Source organism: Centropristis striata, chromosome 15 (assembly GCF_030273125.1).
Source record: "Centropristis striata isolate RG_2023a ecotype Rhode Island chromosome 15, C.striata_1.0, whole genome shotgun sequence".
In the NCBI taxonomy this organism is placed as follows: Eukaryota; Metazoa; Chordata; class Actinopteri; order Perciformes; family Serranidae; genus Centropristis; species Centropristis striata.
Genome location: NC_081531.1, coordinates 16572203 through 16589483, shown reverse-complemented (window position 1 = coordinate 16589483; position 17281 = coordinate 16572203). Strand labels below are relative to the sequence as shown.

The following is a 17281-nucleotide window of genomic DNA, read 5'->3' as shown; positions in this document are numbered from 1 at the left end:
GATCATGCAGAGAATTAGAAGATTGTTCCCCAAATAGCTTTTTTGGAAAACATTTAAGAACAGCGTGCGAGCACTGACTTAGGGCTTTTAGTTCAGCGAGTACATCTGTTCAACTGTATCATTAGAAATATCCATGTTAAGCACTACAGGAAGACAGAGGCAGCAGAGGAGAATATGGGGGGAAATGGCAGAGAAAAATAAAAACAATCGGTGTAGACAGACAGCTGGACTTTGTTTTCAGACAAATAGTAATATGGTGGTTTGATTTTTGGGACTGGCTTAACATGAAGGAGAACTAACTGTTAATACATATTATGATTGTGCCATTTTTATCATTCAGAGCTCGACAAACTGAATGAGCCGAATTATGGGTACTCAGTACTCTTAATACATTAACTACTTAACCTTTGTGGTTCAGTTATTGCAAAATCTGTTTCAGTTTTTTGTTGTTTGGTTGGCTTCGTTTGTGCTGGTGTGAAAGCTGTTAATTGAACTTTGTGTGAACCAAACAACCTTGAAATGGAGGTTCTCTGTTTGGTTTGTTTGTGGTCTGAAAGCAAACAGACCAGCCACAAGATCTTTTTGATAGATATGTGATTCTAGCATAATATCAGAAGCTTGACTACCATTAAATCCATATACTGACTGTGAACTTTTGAGGAAGCTATCTCTCTTTTACTGAAACAATGAAAGTGCAGAAGCAAACTGGAAACCGGTAATGCTGTTACCATCCAGCTATAGAGCGACTCCTGCAGTCAATGTTTTCTAACATGATCTAACATCATCCTGATGCTGCAATGATGATCCAGGACGACAGCTGCCAAAACTGTCCAATGAAGAGTTACCTGTCAGTATGAGTTTGTGTTTACAACTTTTTGTTTAAATTTTTTTCCCCATGGTCCAGACCAACTGAACAAACTACAGGTGTAAAAGCACTCAAATGTTGAGTTCAAACTACACGTTATTAACCCAATAATACTTGATAAGACACTGAAATTAACTTTTGCGAGGTTCTGCGAGGTATATAACACTGCTCCTTCCACACTACAGGATTTCAATTTGAAACCAGGGAAACTGATTGCATATATATATATATATATATATATATATATATATATGTAGTAATTTGAAGATGGTATCATTCACATTCACTCTCTTCTTTTTTCAGGACTTTTAGCCAAAAGAGGGCAGCTGTAGAGAGGGACTACGCCCAGGTAAGTAAATCTAAACTCTTTGTCGTTTCTCACAGTGCTACTGATGCTCGTTAACATCATTGCTGCCATGCCTTGTCATTTGTGTTGCTAAAAATACTGTTAGTTTTTACGATACCATCCTCTAAAGACACCATATGACAAGTCGAGGCTGAGGATGTGGTCTTAAGAAAGCTCTTTGTTCTCTTGTGGCTCGATAGCTCATGAATGGTAACTAGCCACAGAAAAAAAGACCACAACAGAAAGAGAGAAGCAACATCCAGTAGTGATCCACTGGCTTGTTTCCTCCTCGCCGTGTTGTTTTTGCCCGCAGCTTCCTGGAGACGTCAATCGAACGTCTGAAAAATCCCTTCTTGCCTCTTTGGCTGTTTTCAGGTTTTTGCAGCCCTGTGAGGAATGTCCACCACCACCGTGAAGGGGAGGGCGGGTTGTTAACTGTAGTTATCCAACCAGCCACCTTACATGTCTGTTTGCCCATGTGCATCTGCATCTGGTCCTGAGGGGGGGAATTCATGAAGGTTGCTCTGAAAAGACACACTTGTTGGGAAAGGCCTGTCCTAAATGAGCCAAACAAACTGAACCAGGTTTCAGTGATGGGCTACTTCTACTCCACACATCACAAAGGAAAATATTGTACTTTTTACATACTAATGACTGTATACATTTTTTTTTGTTAAAAACATGTTTAGTCTATAACATATGATATGTTTTTACAATTAAACTACCCAACAGTATATACAGCAGAAGTACAGCAGAAACAATTATTCAATTAATCAATTAGATAGTTGACAGAATTAAAGAATATTTATTTATTATTGACGTCTTGTGGAGGAATTATGGTAAGTTCTTACAGCAAATGGCTCATAATACGGTCATTGTTGTTGAATTTTTAAAATGTTTTTTTTTTTTTTTTCAAGCAAAGTGCCATATCGCTATAATATTTAAAATCTAGATTGATAAATACCACAATAGGTCAGAGAAAAAAATATATTTTGGAATCCCTCGTCTTGTTTAATGCGTAAATGGATTTTTTGTAAAGAAGAGATTTTGGTCTTCCATTTCATCTTACAGTCCCACAGGCTGATTTACGAAAGAGTAGTATTTTACATGTTGTAGCTAAATTGTAGTCTTGACTTGAGACTGTTAAAACTGAACTTCCCAGCATAGCAGACACATACTGTCTGCGTCTTCCAGACATCTGCAGCTCCATATTCTTTCTATTTTTCTTCTTACTTTTTGTTTATAATAGAATTGCAAATAATGTTGCCTTCCTCTCCTTTGGTCAACATTATAGAGGATGAAAATGTATTGTTTGAATGAACATTATGGAAATGAGTGACATGAGGTTTTGTGCCAATGTTCAGTGCGAGCTGTATGTCATCACCACTCAATTGATCCGTACAGTTTGAGCTTAGGAGATGCAGGTTCTGGAAGTGCAGAAAGGTCAATTTTAATATGTGTAGTGTGAGTTAAAACAACACAGACTTAATGCACCTTATGTTGATTACAGAGCCAGTCAAACTTTGAAATGTCTGCATGTAGATTGCAAAGCACTTGTTGTCCATTCTAGAGAAGCTGAAAGGGGAAACACTGCTTCTGACACTAGCGGTTAAAAGTCTCTGATGCCTGTTTTTACATTATTTATATTGCTTGGCTGGGACCATGTTATGATGTCACCTTGCTTAAAAGATTTACATTGTCTACCAACAAGGAGAGATAAGTAGAAGTACTAGAAGAGAACCTCTGAGAGTACTACTGTAAAAACTATTATTTCAGTCATTTAGCAGAATAATGTATCTGTAACTATTACCATCAGCTGAACCAGAGCAACTACAAGGGCTCCAGACTCTTTTTTTTGTGGTATACTTCCTCCTGGATTAATTCCTGATTGGCCACGTTGTCCATTTAAAATTGTGAGCATGTGTCTGGCATGCTACATCAATGTAGATATCGGCTGCAAGTCTATGCTGCATTGGCACTTTTTTAGGGGCAGTAAAATGTGCATTACACAACAATGATATTATTTTATTTTTACATGCATTTAAATGTTATATGAATGCAGTGAGAATGTTAAAAAAAACAATCGTCAAACTGAGGCATTTAAATAAATAATCTAATGCAGGGTCAAGATTGGCCTGCAGGCGCACTTTTGTAACCCTGTGCATGTGTGTTTTATTGGATATGCATGCCCGAGTTATACCATTGTTTTGAAAATAAGATATTGTCGTAACGGAGCAATGTGACACAGCTCTTTTTGACGATGTCTGATCAACATGTTGTTAGTCCTGTATGTGACTGTTATACTTGGGACTTTGTCTATTATACATATATATTTCAGTATATTTTAAGTATCTACTCTATCTTCTTTCTTACACAGATTGTTTGCCTTTTATGAAGTTTCCTTTTCATATTTATCTCTAGTGAAGCTGTTTGGTAACCCAGCCATGTGTGCCTGCACTTGATGCTTTGCTATTTGAATGGCAGATTCTGCAAATCTCAAGGCTCAGGCCATTTTTCTTATATAGTAATTGAGCAATATGGTGATGTATACTATTGTGAGCTGAAATTATTATACAGAACCAGGTATATGAATAATTCATTACCTTCTTAAATTTGGTAATTGTTGTCTTTTTATATCCTTATAAGTTGATCATGTTTGGTTTTCAGACAGTTGATTGAACAAAAAAAAAAAAGAAATATGAAGTTATTACCTTTTTTAAGACATTTTTATGAGCACTTTTTTCAAAAAAAAAATTCTCATTTTTATAGACAAAAATTAATTGGTTTATTGGAAAATAGTCATTACTTCCAACTCGAAGGTGAAGAAAATGTTTTCACTGTGTGCCTCAGTTTGAAAGGTGTTCTGTGTGTCTGGGTTGTGCTGCCTGCTGGTTATGTGATCAATTAGACACCCGCTGCCAATGGTTGAATCAAAGTGGGTCAGAGTGTCTCTGGAACACTTCGTCCCCTTTGGTTACACCCCGCTCTTTTGATTTATTTATTTTTTTGTCAAATCTTCTCTCTTTACGCGCCTTTTTCTGGGTCTCTTACACCTGCAAGCTGCTTTAGCAATTAGCCGATTGCTATTCAAATCACACAGTTGTGATAAAATGTCCTCCTCTGTGTGGCTCTTCCTCTGCCTCGTCCTCGCATCCCCTCCTCCCCTCCCCTTGTTCCCATCACACTATTCAGGCGTGTCTGCTAGGCTAGCTCAGTCTCTGTCTGAATCCCACAATGGCCGGGTTTGTAGCGGCTTTTGAAGCTTTGGCACTAAAATCACCAAGACCAACAAGTTCAGATCCGAGGCCTCGTCTGCCTCAGGACTGCATGACAGGGCCAGTCTTTTCACAGTGAACACAGAGGAAGGATAGATGGGCTCATTTCCTTGATGGGCACTAAAGCACAAATCACTTGAGTGGGCAGAAGCACAGCCACAGAAACATGTAAAAAGTGATGTCTCTTTTTAACATGAAGTGGAAAGCCAGCTTGTATCTGGAACAATTAATATAAATCAATTTTCCTACATGTATTACATACATTTCCCCCATTAGTGATATATTGAAATAAGTTTTATTTGCTTTTCTATGCATCATCACTATGCACTATTTTTTGGTAATTTAATTCAGCTTTATAGTTCAGTTAAAGTTTTTTTATGATGTGTCATTATTGACCAATGTTTTTGAAAAACCTATCATGAATTGTACATACAACTTTTTATTTATTTTAGAGAACCTTTCTAGTTGTCATATTGGATTTTTTGCCTGATAAAGAACCTGTTGGATTTAAATGTTGCCTTTTTTCTATCTTATCTAACTTTTTTGGGGAGCTATAATCCAGAGTGCAGATACGTTCCTTCTAACAATAGCTCTGGTAAATGTCTTCTAACCGGTTTGTCATGTTGTAGATGTCCCAACTTCTGGTCAGCAGCACAAGTTCAGCTCAAAAAAGCTGCATCCTCCATATCCCATGTAAAACAATAGTTTTCTACATCTTTCAAGCGCCACGCTGACATATTTTCACCAAGGTTGATGGTTTTCTTCATTGTGGTTGAAACCTAATAATTATGGTGATGATTTCTTTGTTACAACCAACTTTGAAAGTGACTGTTTAAAAATCCAAACAGTCATTTTATACCCAGAACCAAAAAGAAAGGCCAATTAAACCAATTAGCTGACGTTTTATGAGTCTTTACTTGCATACTTGTAAAATCCCACTTAGGTCATGTGCAGAATGCTAAAAGAAAATGAATGCTCTCTTCCTGACACTTTAATCTGTTGTAATTTCTCTGACATACCAAACATATACTCAGGAACACCAGAGATATCCTCCATACTTTTTTCGTTTACTCTCTCCTGCTATTTCGGTTCTTCAAAGGTTAACCTCACTGTTGGCCGAGGTGGAGGAACCTAATATATCTCCAGGGGTGAATGTGGTCTGAATAAATTACATTTTTCTTCTACAAAATGTAGTCTACGTCAGCATAAAAACCAGCAAGTGGGCCAGCCTCTAGACCCTGGCTAACAGGTGAACGAGTCCATGTAGTGTTGACTTTTTAATTTTGGATTTTAAAAAGACGAAAAACTAAAGTTTGTCTTCTCATGCTTTGGTCTGCATGCTCTGGCTGCCCGATGGTTTATAGGACAAGGTCAAAGGGGGACACAGTCTTCAGAGCATGGCCTATGTGAAGATGAGACACAGGAAATGCGTGTTGGTGTCAAAGGTGAAAGGTCATCCATGCTTTTGTCTCTTCTCTTCCAGGCCCTCCAAAAGTTGGCGAATCAGTATCTAAAAAGAGAATGGCCAGACAGTCTGACAGAAGAACAAGCAGACCACAGGTAACAGCTGTTGATCAGGGGTTAGCTTTTTTAAATTGAATGAATACTTGGATGTTCATAACATCACCGTCACCTTTTGATTTTTTTTTTTTTCCACCCAGAATTGAGATTACATTTTTTCACCCAAATTTTTTCGAAAAACTATAATATTTCAGTCCATATTGTCTTCATGCAGACAAGCCTGTGGGGATGTTATTAATCTTACAGGTTTCGGAGACAAAACACTACAACTACAAATCTATCATTGGGATCATGAATGTCTGTATTAAATCTCATGACAATCCATTTATTAGTTTTTCTTAATAGTATTTCAGTTTCTGAAGCAAATGCATGAAACCCTACATGTTTACTTTTTTACACTTCCTTTTTATGTTTGAAAATAGATTTATGCCTGTACCCCAAATCACTGAGGTCTTGTCCAGTTATAAAAAGAGGTTGCATTCACAATGTTTTATCTAATTATGTGCAAATTGTACCTGTAGATCAGAGCCTACTTCTGTCCTCAAGGACCCATTTATTTATTTTATTTATTTATTTTATACTCAAAATGTTGACCTCCCTGCTGACGACCTCCCTGCTGATATAAACACAGCAGAATAATTTTCACATAAGAATTAGATTGTATCAAAGCCTTAAGAAATCATGATCTTATCCCAACTAATAATGCAGCCTAACTTCAAAATTAACATTTGGTTACAATTACAGCAAAAATATTTCTTGATTATTGAGGGTGTGAAAATAACATCTGTATTTTTTCTAATCTTATGTTTTAGGAACATGTATTGTGTATGGAGAGCCTATTTGGAGGGCACGGTCCAAGTCACCCAGTCCAGAATAAGTGCCTGTGACAATTACAAAGTCCAGGTTGCAGATCCAGCCAAGATGAGCCGACTGCAAAAAGAACAGCAGCTGAGGAAGGTAATACATGTCGATCTTAGAGTCATAACTTTCCAGTCATAACTTGGTGTAAACAACCAGTTTAATACTGATAAACGGTGCAATAAAAAACCTGCCAAATGAGGGCAGAAGTTGCAGCAGTTGCTCTTATCATCAATCGCTGCTATCATCAAAGTATCGTTTTCACACTGATATGAAGCGTGGCACATGTGGAGGTGACGTTTCCTGAGTATGCGATCTGAGTCTGCTTCAACTCGGTACTGAAATATAGTGCTGGTCTATGCTGGCCATGTTCCACTGCCTGCAGCCTACAATACTGCTCTTGTTTGTGCTCAAGTTTTAAGAGATACCATTATAGCTCCTGTATCCCATAGACCATCATGGCGTTACTCACCACACAGGAATTTGCATATCTTTCAGGTGATGCATACCAGGAAGAATAATTTCCATAAATGTAAAGTTCTCTCTTGTTTTTTTGTTTTGTTTTTCCATCCTCAGTGCATTGAACAGCTGACGGTGGTTCAAGCTGAGCTGCAGGAGTCTGTGAAGGAGCTCACCAAGAGCAGGAAGAAGTACCAGGAGGCGGAGACGATGGCACAGGCTGTCCGAGAGAAGGCAGAGCTGGACGCCAAGTATGAACCAAATTATTATGTTTGGTACATTATAGTGATGTGATTCACAGTTTTACATTTTTAAAGTAGAAAATGTTCATCCCTAAGAATTAAACATTACATTTGTTTTACATTTTTTTTGTCAAATACACTATGTAAAATTGGTACCAATCCATTGACGCTGATTCTTGCTGGCTGGTATTGGCCTGTAAAACAATCACAGGAAATGCCTAAGATCAAGTAAATTTTAAAAAGCTTTTTGAAGCTTCTTGTATGTGAGGATTTGGTGTGTTTTCTTGTCTGAGATTTTAGTAAACTCATTATAGTCTTTGGTTCTCAAACAAAAACAGCATCACTTTGGGCTTTGGGTTATTATGATTAGGGGTCATAGGGGTCATAGGGGTCCGGTGCGAGTTTGATACAGCGAGGAGGAAAAACGGATACACAAGGATCCCTTTCTTTTCATTTATTCAGAACAGACAGTAGGGCAAGTGTCAAAGACACAATCATCCTGCCCAGCAGGAGGGGAGCATTTTGTTCACTGGCAACTTTGGTAAAATATTTTCATTATTAAAAATAAGCAGCACTTCTGTACTGCACTGAACAAACACTTTCCCCAAAGGCAACAGGTAATAATAGGCTATAAAACTGAAAGCATCTGTTTTGCTGTGACAATAAAATACAAAATGAATAGAATAGATTGGCACATGTTGAAGGTGTTTCCAGTAACATAGCTTACAAAGGTGAAGCAACAGTCTTTGTCTTGTACCATCTGTTTCTGTTATAGCTGACTAGGAACCTGCAGGCGGATCTTCCAGTTTCAGTGTTTGATTTGTGCTTGCGGTAGTATAACTGACTCACAAGCCAATCTGCTTCTGGGGCTAATCTCAGCATATGTTAATAACAGCTAGAAGTTTCCAGGCAGACTTCAATCTATATACTGTGTATTCTGCATGCACTGGGCCGGAACCCCCATACCGTGATGGTACAGAACAACACAAATTATTACACCCCTTATTATGATGGACTGACATTTCATTGACTGAACAATTTATTGGTTAATGATCTCCTTCTGACATATAAAGATCTCAAAAATGACATTCCTCCCCAAAATCTATGAATACAAAGAATGTTTTTCAGATGTTTAATTGTTGGACATAAGACTTTGCCTTCTTTTAGGGCTGTCCTTGACTAAAGAAAGTCTTAGTTGAATAATTGATTTAGTTGACAAATCTATAAAACTGAGTTTCTCACAAACACCACTATAAATCTTGTGTTTACCAAAGATTTGCGTATATGTTTCTTTGAAATAACTGACTACAGAAATCTTAGTTGACTAAGACTAAACCATCCAATTAGTTGGCTAACTGACTAAAAGGGGACAGCCCTACTTCACTGACAAGTCCATCCTCAATGTTTGTGCTCTGATGGATTCAAGTTGCCACATCAAACTTTTGAAAGCTGCATACCTGACCATTTTTTGGAAATGTTTATGTCACAAATCATGCTCAAAGAGGAATCCGAAAACCATCATCTAGTGTCAAACTCTGCACATCGGCAGACTAATTGATAGTGAAAACAGTCATTAGTTTCAGGCTTACAAATGACTAGCATTCAGGCTTGAGGGAGACGTCTCTTCTCAACACTTTGTCCTGGAAGAACGTGAACAGCTGGCTCTTTGACTCACCACATTGCAGACATTTTTCTGCTCATCAGGAAAGTTTATTTTCGAGTTGAGGCACAGCTTGGCCTGATGTTTACTCATTCACACAGATTCTTCTAAATGTTTGTAGAGTGACGGGAGGTCATTGAGGTGCAATAATTTAACCACTGTCTTAATTTACTCTAATTACCTGATTACATAAAAACAGAGCAACATAAATTTTTCCTTTCTGTTGGAATTCAGTCTTATCGTTGTGAAGTCAAACAATGCCATTGCTTCTTTTTAGGTCTAAGCTAAGCCTCTTCCAGTCCAGATCCAGTCTTCAGAGGGCAAGTGTAAAGGTAAGAGATATTCTATTCAAAACAAAACTTACTCTACATTTTGTGACATTTTGGTGTCGCCAATCAGCAGTCGTGAACTTTTAACCTTACAGCTGAAAGCCAAGAGAAGCGAGTGTAACTCCAAAGCCACGCATGCCAGAAACGACTACCTTCTCACGCTAGCAGCCGCTAACGCTCACCAGCAGCGCTACTACGACACAGACCTCATGGACTGCATTAAGGTCAGGATGTACACTCTGTATAGATGGGTGGATGAATGGTGGGAGGGAGACGTGTACTGTTAACTTAAATATGTATATTTGTTTGCAGGTCTTAGATGGCAGAATCTATGAGCAGGTGAAAGATTACCTGGTGTCACTGTGTCAGACTGAGCTGGAAAGTTACCAGGCTGTCCACAACACCTTCAATCAGCTCTTAAACAGCTCAAATGGGGTAAGTCTTCAAGACAACTCAAGACACAATCTGAAAATGACATAAGACATAACTGGCAGCATGGTAAAGCAATAAAATATAGTTTAAAATTAAACTGATATTGGCACTATATTTAGAATGTTTTCACTGTTTAACCTATTTTTGTCAGACACCCCTTTCCAACAGGGAACTAAAGCCGTTATCTATGTTTTCTTCAAAGCCTCCAGACCCCTTTGACAAAAACAGTAATTTTATCTTGCAGAACACAGGACTATTGGTCTACTGATGCATCCACAGCAGTACATGACTTAGCTTACTTGTTGGTACTCCTGTCTTTTTCTCCAAACTGGGGGCATGCCGATCGATCTCAATTACTATCTATCGATCTCAATTTTTTCCAGTGGAGTTGTCAGTTATTATCCAAACTAATCCTTTCAGTTGTTTTCAACTACACATGGCTACGCTTACCGTCGTGTTCACATTATTCATAACCTTATCGATTAGCTTACTGTGCTCCATGCACTGAGGTGGACAAAACACATAGTTAATTAAGGAAGTATCTGCTTTTGATCAGGTTTATTTTATCCATTGCTGATCTATTAAATTCTGTCACAATTGCCCATGACGCCGACCATCATGTGTTCACAACATCTCTAACACATCACTATTGCTCAGTGTCTTTTGTAGGAGCTGAACTCTCCTACCTCCCTGCCTGCTAATTAACTGGAAGGTTTAAGTTACCTCGGCGGGCCTCGGTTACATGCTCTTGAGCCATCATTGGCCTCTTACAGTCTGGTGTTTTCAGGTTCATCTTGCCTCTCTGGAGCTGCAGTGGCATTTTGTTTCTGCTCAGGCCAGAAAATGAACAAATCATTAGAGAGGGAAGCAGGGGATTTCAACAGAGCTTACATTTCAGTGCATGTGCTTCATGTGTCAACACAGATCCCCTGAAGCAGATCTTATGTGTGCTCTGTGTAATGTGACATTTAGATTTGACTAGATGAAGAACCTCATGAATATGTTTTATCATACTGTCCGGCATGTCAATCTGGAAACACTTAATACATGTTCCATTTCAGGAGGCTAACATTTTACAGATAAAGTTATTAAATTGTTAATAACTTAGTGAGATTGATGTCTTTGTCTTTGAGGAGTAAAAAATAAATTGTATAAACCCCAGGCCATGTATCACAATAAAGGTGTAAAGTCAGTCAATCAATCAGACATTAATAAATAGCTTGCACTTTGGAACAACTTTGCTGCTGAAAATTAAACATGCATTTCATCTTTTTTCTTTAAAACACACATATGTGTAGGTTCTGCAGGAGTTTCACCAGCAGCTGTTTGTACAGAAGAACCTCATGTTTCAGCAAGCTCCAGACTTATTGTACCAGCCCATCGACTCAGATACGGTAAATCATTGTTGTTGTTTTTTCGATAGTAGGGATGGATTTACTGCTTTTTTTCTCCTTTCCTTTGGTCCCCAGACTTGATTTGACTCTAACAAAGGCATAGATTAATTTAAAGTCAGTACCCTCTGCCGCCCCTGACTGCACAAATGGACTAAAATATCAAAACAAATGTGGGCCAACATTTTTTGTAAACTCTGTCATGAGGACAGCTGTGATTCTGTGTCACACTGAACAAAAGTATCAAAACATCAATAGAAAAACATCAGTAGAAACTTTACTCAAACCACTCCTGCTGTACAGTGCCCATCACTCAATATGTTCCACTATTTTATATGTTTACAGATATATTCTTACATTTTACCAGAAAGATACCATCATCATTAAACCATATCATAAAAAAACAGCTCTTGGGTTGCTAAAAATAACCTTTTGACATCTCAGCCATCTGTATCATACAGAGGTTATTAAAACTCAACTAAATATTGATGTCTCTTTGTGACCTACATAAGCAAATGAGACGGTTTTCTTAAGCCATGTTATAGTGCCATCAGATCTGATTCCCGCAAAATCATTATATCATAATCACTTAGGTCAGACTCCAGCAGGACCTCTAGCAGTGACCAGCCCCCCATGGATAAAACCATATCGGCTTCACTGCCGCCTTCAAGCTGCAGTCAAAGCTCAGGTGAAATAAAAACTTCAGTAAAATGGGAGGTTTGCTAACTGTAGTCTGCTCCTCATGGGGACACTTGATTTAGTCCTCAAACACAAAATGAAATTTTCTTGTAGCTGGTTTAGCAAGCGGCTTTACAGGCATCTACATAATGACCCCATGCACAACAGGACAGCATTGCATCACTATCAATACTGTATTACAGTCATATACATATTTTCAGACGGCTCATATACAGTCAAGCTGTGTTCAAAGCAACATTGGCACTACTTTTACCTACCTACTACCTGACACGGCAGGAAATATATGCCAGGACCTCTGACAGAAAAGTCAAACCCGGCTAAACGTCATCTCACAAGGTGCTGCAATAACCAATTAAACATGTGTGTTCATATTAACATGAACAAAATAATTCTATTGGTTTAGCTCATCTGAATCTTATTTCATTTTTTCCCACCAGTGCAGCCCATTGCTGTTGTGGCCTTATCTGCTTTCCCAGCTGCCTTGCACAAACACTTGGGACTATAAAAGCTACAACAGCAAATCCCACCTGAGTCCTGGGCACTAGCTTGAGTGCAATCTGTTATGCATTGCACACCTGTTCATGAAATCCGTAGCAGTTTTCCATCCATGCTGGTCATTTATTGCATGTTTGCCCTCTACAAAACACTAAATATCACTATAAATGTCAACGACAGTCCAAAAATATTTTATCTCTGTTTTTAAGACAGCCCTGGTGTTCAAATCTGCCAGAGGTTTATTGGTGGCTGCTGAACATGAATGTAATGTATTGCAGGCTATGGCAAACGCACTTCTTTCCTCATCATACTAGTCCGGTCCTCCTTTGCACTGGTCCTCTGCTCCACTGGGCAACACTGGACAATTTGTTCAAACTGCAAATGCTGGCGTTGTTTTCATTGGAAGTCAAACAAGCAGCAGCCTGTTCCTAAAGAAAACATTAGTGGTGGAGAGCCTTCCCTCCCTCCCTCCCTCCCTCCCTCCATACCACTTGCACCAGACAGAGGGATCCGGTAAGGAATAGAGCTGAACTGGGAGGGAGGGGCAGGAGGTAGGCCGGGCCCTGTGAACGGCCCATCTGTGAAAAGGAGGCATTGTGAGTGGGCCTCATCAGAGTGCACTGACCCTCTCCACCCAGGCCTTTTCCCTCCATACACACACTACTGTTGTCATGTGGAAAACTCTTAACTCACATTTTAGGGATTTTTTAAAATCTTAATAAAAGAGGAAAAGTCCAATCTGATTAAAGATTAAATGCTATCTTTGTCTATCTAACCTTGAATTAATCAGAAATATAAGTGATTGGTACATCTTAAGGCAGATTAAAGGGCTGTCCACACCAAGAACAATAATTATAACGATGTGCTCAGTTCCACCACTCTAGTGTGGATGCTCATGAGTAGCACAGCAAATTTGCTGATGCCCTCAGATACTGGCCTGATGTAATATATGTATAATTATTAGTGATTATCGATCATAAGGAGACATGGCAGTTATCACAAGGCTACCTGAGGTAATGCTACACTGCTTACCAGCTAGAGTAAGCTATTCATAATCCTCTCTTCTCTGTTCATAATTAATGGAGATGTGAGGGTTTTATTTGACCTACCAACATGCCTTTGTGGACTAAGTGAAGCTGCTGGCTCTTCAATGTTTCTCAGTGTAAACAGATTTTTGTCCCTCCCACTTACATAATTGAGAGCCAGCTGGGTTTGGACTTTGGGGTTCATAAATAAATGTTAGATGAATATGTTTCCTTGATGATGATACCTAAATGCAGCGTGCAGAAGTGACCTGAATGAACAGTGGTGACGTTGACTCAAATGCTCCAGTCCTGTGTACTGTATGTCTTTCATACAGAGCACTTTTTTTAAAAGTAGGTACATTTAATATGTCAAGAGGAAGTTGCCACATCGACATAACAGACATAGTAAACATAACTTACAGTGTTTTTTTCTTATTGACATTTGGGAAACCACAAGGTCCTCTTTAAGGTGTTCTAGTGGATTTACATTTTTTTTATTTTTGAACCATTCATTTCACAAAGAATTAATTGTGTTTCTATATGAGGTCATTCTTAGGAAAGGGTGTGTTATCTGGACACACAACCTCTTTTGTACAAAGAAACCGGATTGAATAAAAAACTTTTTTTTTTCCTTGTAGGATTTTAAGGATTGCCTCCCAAAACAAGGCTCCCATGAAATACTTTAAGCTGTTGTGAAGGGTTTAGCCCTCATATACCAGTAGTTTGACATACTGTGAAGTGTCTGTATTATCTTGGTTAAAAATATATACTTTTTTTTTGTCTCTGTATTTGTAGGAAGTGCAGCTGCAGAAGGAGAGTGGAACGTCGGAGGAGCACAGTCTGGATAAAGAGGCGAGAAAGTGGGCAAGCCGTGTGGCCCGAGAATACAAGAGCATCATCCATACCCAGCGGGTGAGAACCAGATTAAACTCATGAAGAGATGAAGTTGTAGGACACTAGCCCTATGAATAAATCTAAACACATCTCTCAAACAAGAGAACCTGATCTTTTTTTGTTTGTGAACTTTTAGCAGTGGTGGTAGTGCACTTGATGTTGTAGTAACATTTAGAAGCCAACTTGTGTCCACTCAAGCCTTCTTTGGGATTCAATGCATTTCTATGTACTATGACACCTTTTAAAGAAAAAACGCTTTACCTTGCTGTCACACAGCTCTTTCCAATAGTGAAGTAAAGCTGTTATCTAGTATCTCTTCAAAGCCGCAAGACTCCATTGACAAAAACAATATTTTTACCTAAAAAATACGAGAGACGCTGCCTTGATCAGTTTGTTTGTTATCGTGTGACTTTTTGGTTTGTTTGGATTTGCCAAAGTTACACAATAACACAAACAAACTAACCATTTGTATAATTACTGTTTTGTCATGTCTGATGGCTTTGAATAGAACATAGGCAGAAGTTTGGTGGGGAACTGAAGCTGTTAACTGTTTCTCCAAATTGAAGAACCACAGGTAATACACTGACTATAGAAAGAACCTTGTGCAACCCCAATTCATAAAACCTGAAATACCACTTTACATAACCAGACTACAGTCGGCTTTCTCCAATCCCTCTATGTACTGTACTGCACTGTAAATAGGTGCCCCCGACTTTTAAGTTAAAAACAAATTATATATATTTTTTTATTTAAAAAAGGGTCATTATATTAAAAAAACATCCTAATAGATAATTCTCAGCCTAATTGCAGTCAAAAAATATTTGATTTGAAACATTAATATTAGTAAATAAACATTCTGAACTTTAAGCAGTTTCAGGACATTTTTCACTCCAATATTGGCCTCATGTGCTATACATATTGCACTATTTACATTTTTACAACCTCTACTTATAACCGTTCTTACCCACTCCTCTCTGATCTCTGTAAAGTGCCTGCAGTTCAGTACCAAGATTCACAAAAATTTTGCCTATGTTTTGTCACTAATAAAAGTAAGTAAAATATGATATTATATGTAGCTATTAGCAGCTTATGTTTGTAATGTACCCATATATTTCCTGACCACTATCACTGAATTACTTTAAAACTTAAAAACGTGATTATTCTCACGCACATTCTGTTCCTGGATGTTTATTTGCGATGAAAGAAATTAGAAAGGACCAACCAACATAAATGTACAAACTACAGTGATGTGTGGGTGCCTTACTGTTGTGATGTGATGTGACACAGTATTAAATTAAAGTTATGTTAATGATCAATATCTTTTTCCACTAAGCTGGAATTTGGCCTTTGCTTTAAAGCAACAATGAAGGTCAGTTTGATAATCATAAACCCGGATACCATAAATTCATCTACTACGTGTGAAGGAAACCATGACGAATCAACACAATGCAGGATAAGAGTTCATCATCTCTGGACGTTAACCCCCTTCATTTTATTGTGAAAGTCAATCCATGAAGATAAGTGACTGCCAACCTCATCACTGACATATTTCCAGTAAAGGAAAATGAATCTGTTTACATGAAACAAAAGAAATGAGTCACACTGTTTCCAGTGAAGCTCAATCAAATATTTTCAATAGTTTTATGGTTCGACAGTTTCTTTCCTGTGTTTTTAAGTTTTGGATGATTATTGGTAATTGTTGTCATTTGTTTTTAGGCTCTGGAGGAATACGGGACGCATGAATCAACAGAACAAAATACCAGTGAGCTGGAGACCAAGATGGAGGTGGCAAGGCAGAGTCTTCGGAGGGCAGAGGTAACATGTGTATGAGTGTGTGTGCTTGCGTGTGTGCATGTTTTCTCAATCAGTGTCCTGTTACTTAAGGTGGGCTCAGTCCTCCCCCTACTGGTTAAAAAGATGAAATGCCATAGATTAGGGTCATGAGTTGACTAAGCCATGCTGCTTAACTTTGCTTTTTCCCAGGTGAAACACTTCCCAAAAAAATAGCACAGTTAAGATGTCTGACCTGCGTTCTCTGAATAAACTTTCTTTCTACTTTTCTTTGCATAGTTGGGACATAACCACAGTGTGTGATAAAGACTGGCAAGAGAGTACTAGTAGCAAAACTCACACATATTTTGGAAATGTCAAAATATTTTGGAAGTTTGGAATCTGAACAAAATATCGACAGTAAGAAAAAAGTTATCCCAAGGAAATGGGGTAAAGAAGATCTCCCTACCCATGAACAATGAATAGAGATAGTAGAGTAAATCTACATAATGAAAAAACAGCAAGAACCACGGACTGAAGGAAAGTGGGAGGACTGGACATGATTCAGGACTAGGGCTGGGTGATATGGCAAAAATCTTTGATACTGATATAGGTAATTTCATATCCCAAGAACGATATGTCACAACATACGTACCATGTATTCCCAGCAATTCTATAAATAAGTAGTCCAAATAGTCCAAGAGCAGCATAAATAACCAAAATGTAATCAATATAATAATGAGAGGGTGTTTTGATAATATGTATTGTCACATTGCTCCGCCCTATTTTAGACCCAAAATGGAAGAAAAGAAATGCAGACAAATGACTTGTCAACAAAGAGAATGCTAACTAAAATTGACTTCTCAAAATGTAAATGCAAAACAATTAATTAATTGTAATTAACTCATTTACATTAATGTCAGACTGTGAAGGTGAAAGCAGAGGCTCGTCTGGACTTGCTGAGGCAGGCGGGCGTTGCTGTTGAAACGTGGCTGAAGAGCGCCATGAACCAGGTGATGG

At 38.3% G+C, this 17281-nt stretch overlaps 1 protein-coding gene across 1 annotated transcript in view; it reads left to right on the top strand.

Annotated features, from left to right (window-relative positions):
- Nucleotides 1–17281, top strand: part of LOC131986411 (F-BAR and double SH3 domains protein 2-like) — a 34695-nt gene that overhangs the window by 10344 nt on the left and 7070 nt on the right. Inside the window, exons 3-13 of the mRNA XM_059351355.1 lie at nt 1169–1214; nt 5970–6046; nt 6820–6964; nt 7442–7575; nt 9504–9558; nt 9651–9779; nt 9868–9990; nt 11286–11381; nt 14393–14509; nt 16208–16306; nt 17185–17281. The exon at nt 17185–17281 is cut by the window's right edge and continues 56 nt beyond it. Of these exons, the coding sequence (XP_059207338.1) occupies nt 1169–1214; nt 5970–6046; nt 6820–6964; nt 7442–7575; nt 9504–9558; nt 9651–9779; nt 9868–9990; nt 11286–11381; nt 14393–14509; nt 16208–16306; nt 17185–17281 (1118 nt within the window). The remainder of the gene's footprint in view (nt 1–1168; nt 1215–5969; nt 6047–6819; nt 6965–7441; nt 7576–9503; nt 9559–9650; nt 9780–9867; nt 9991–11285; nt 11382–14392; nt 14510–16207; nt 16307–17184) is intronic.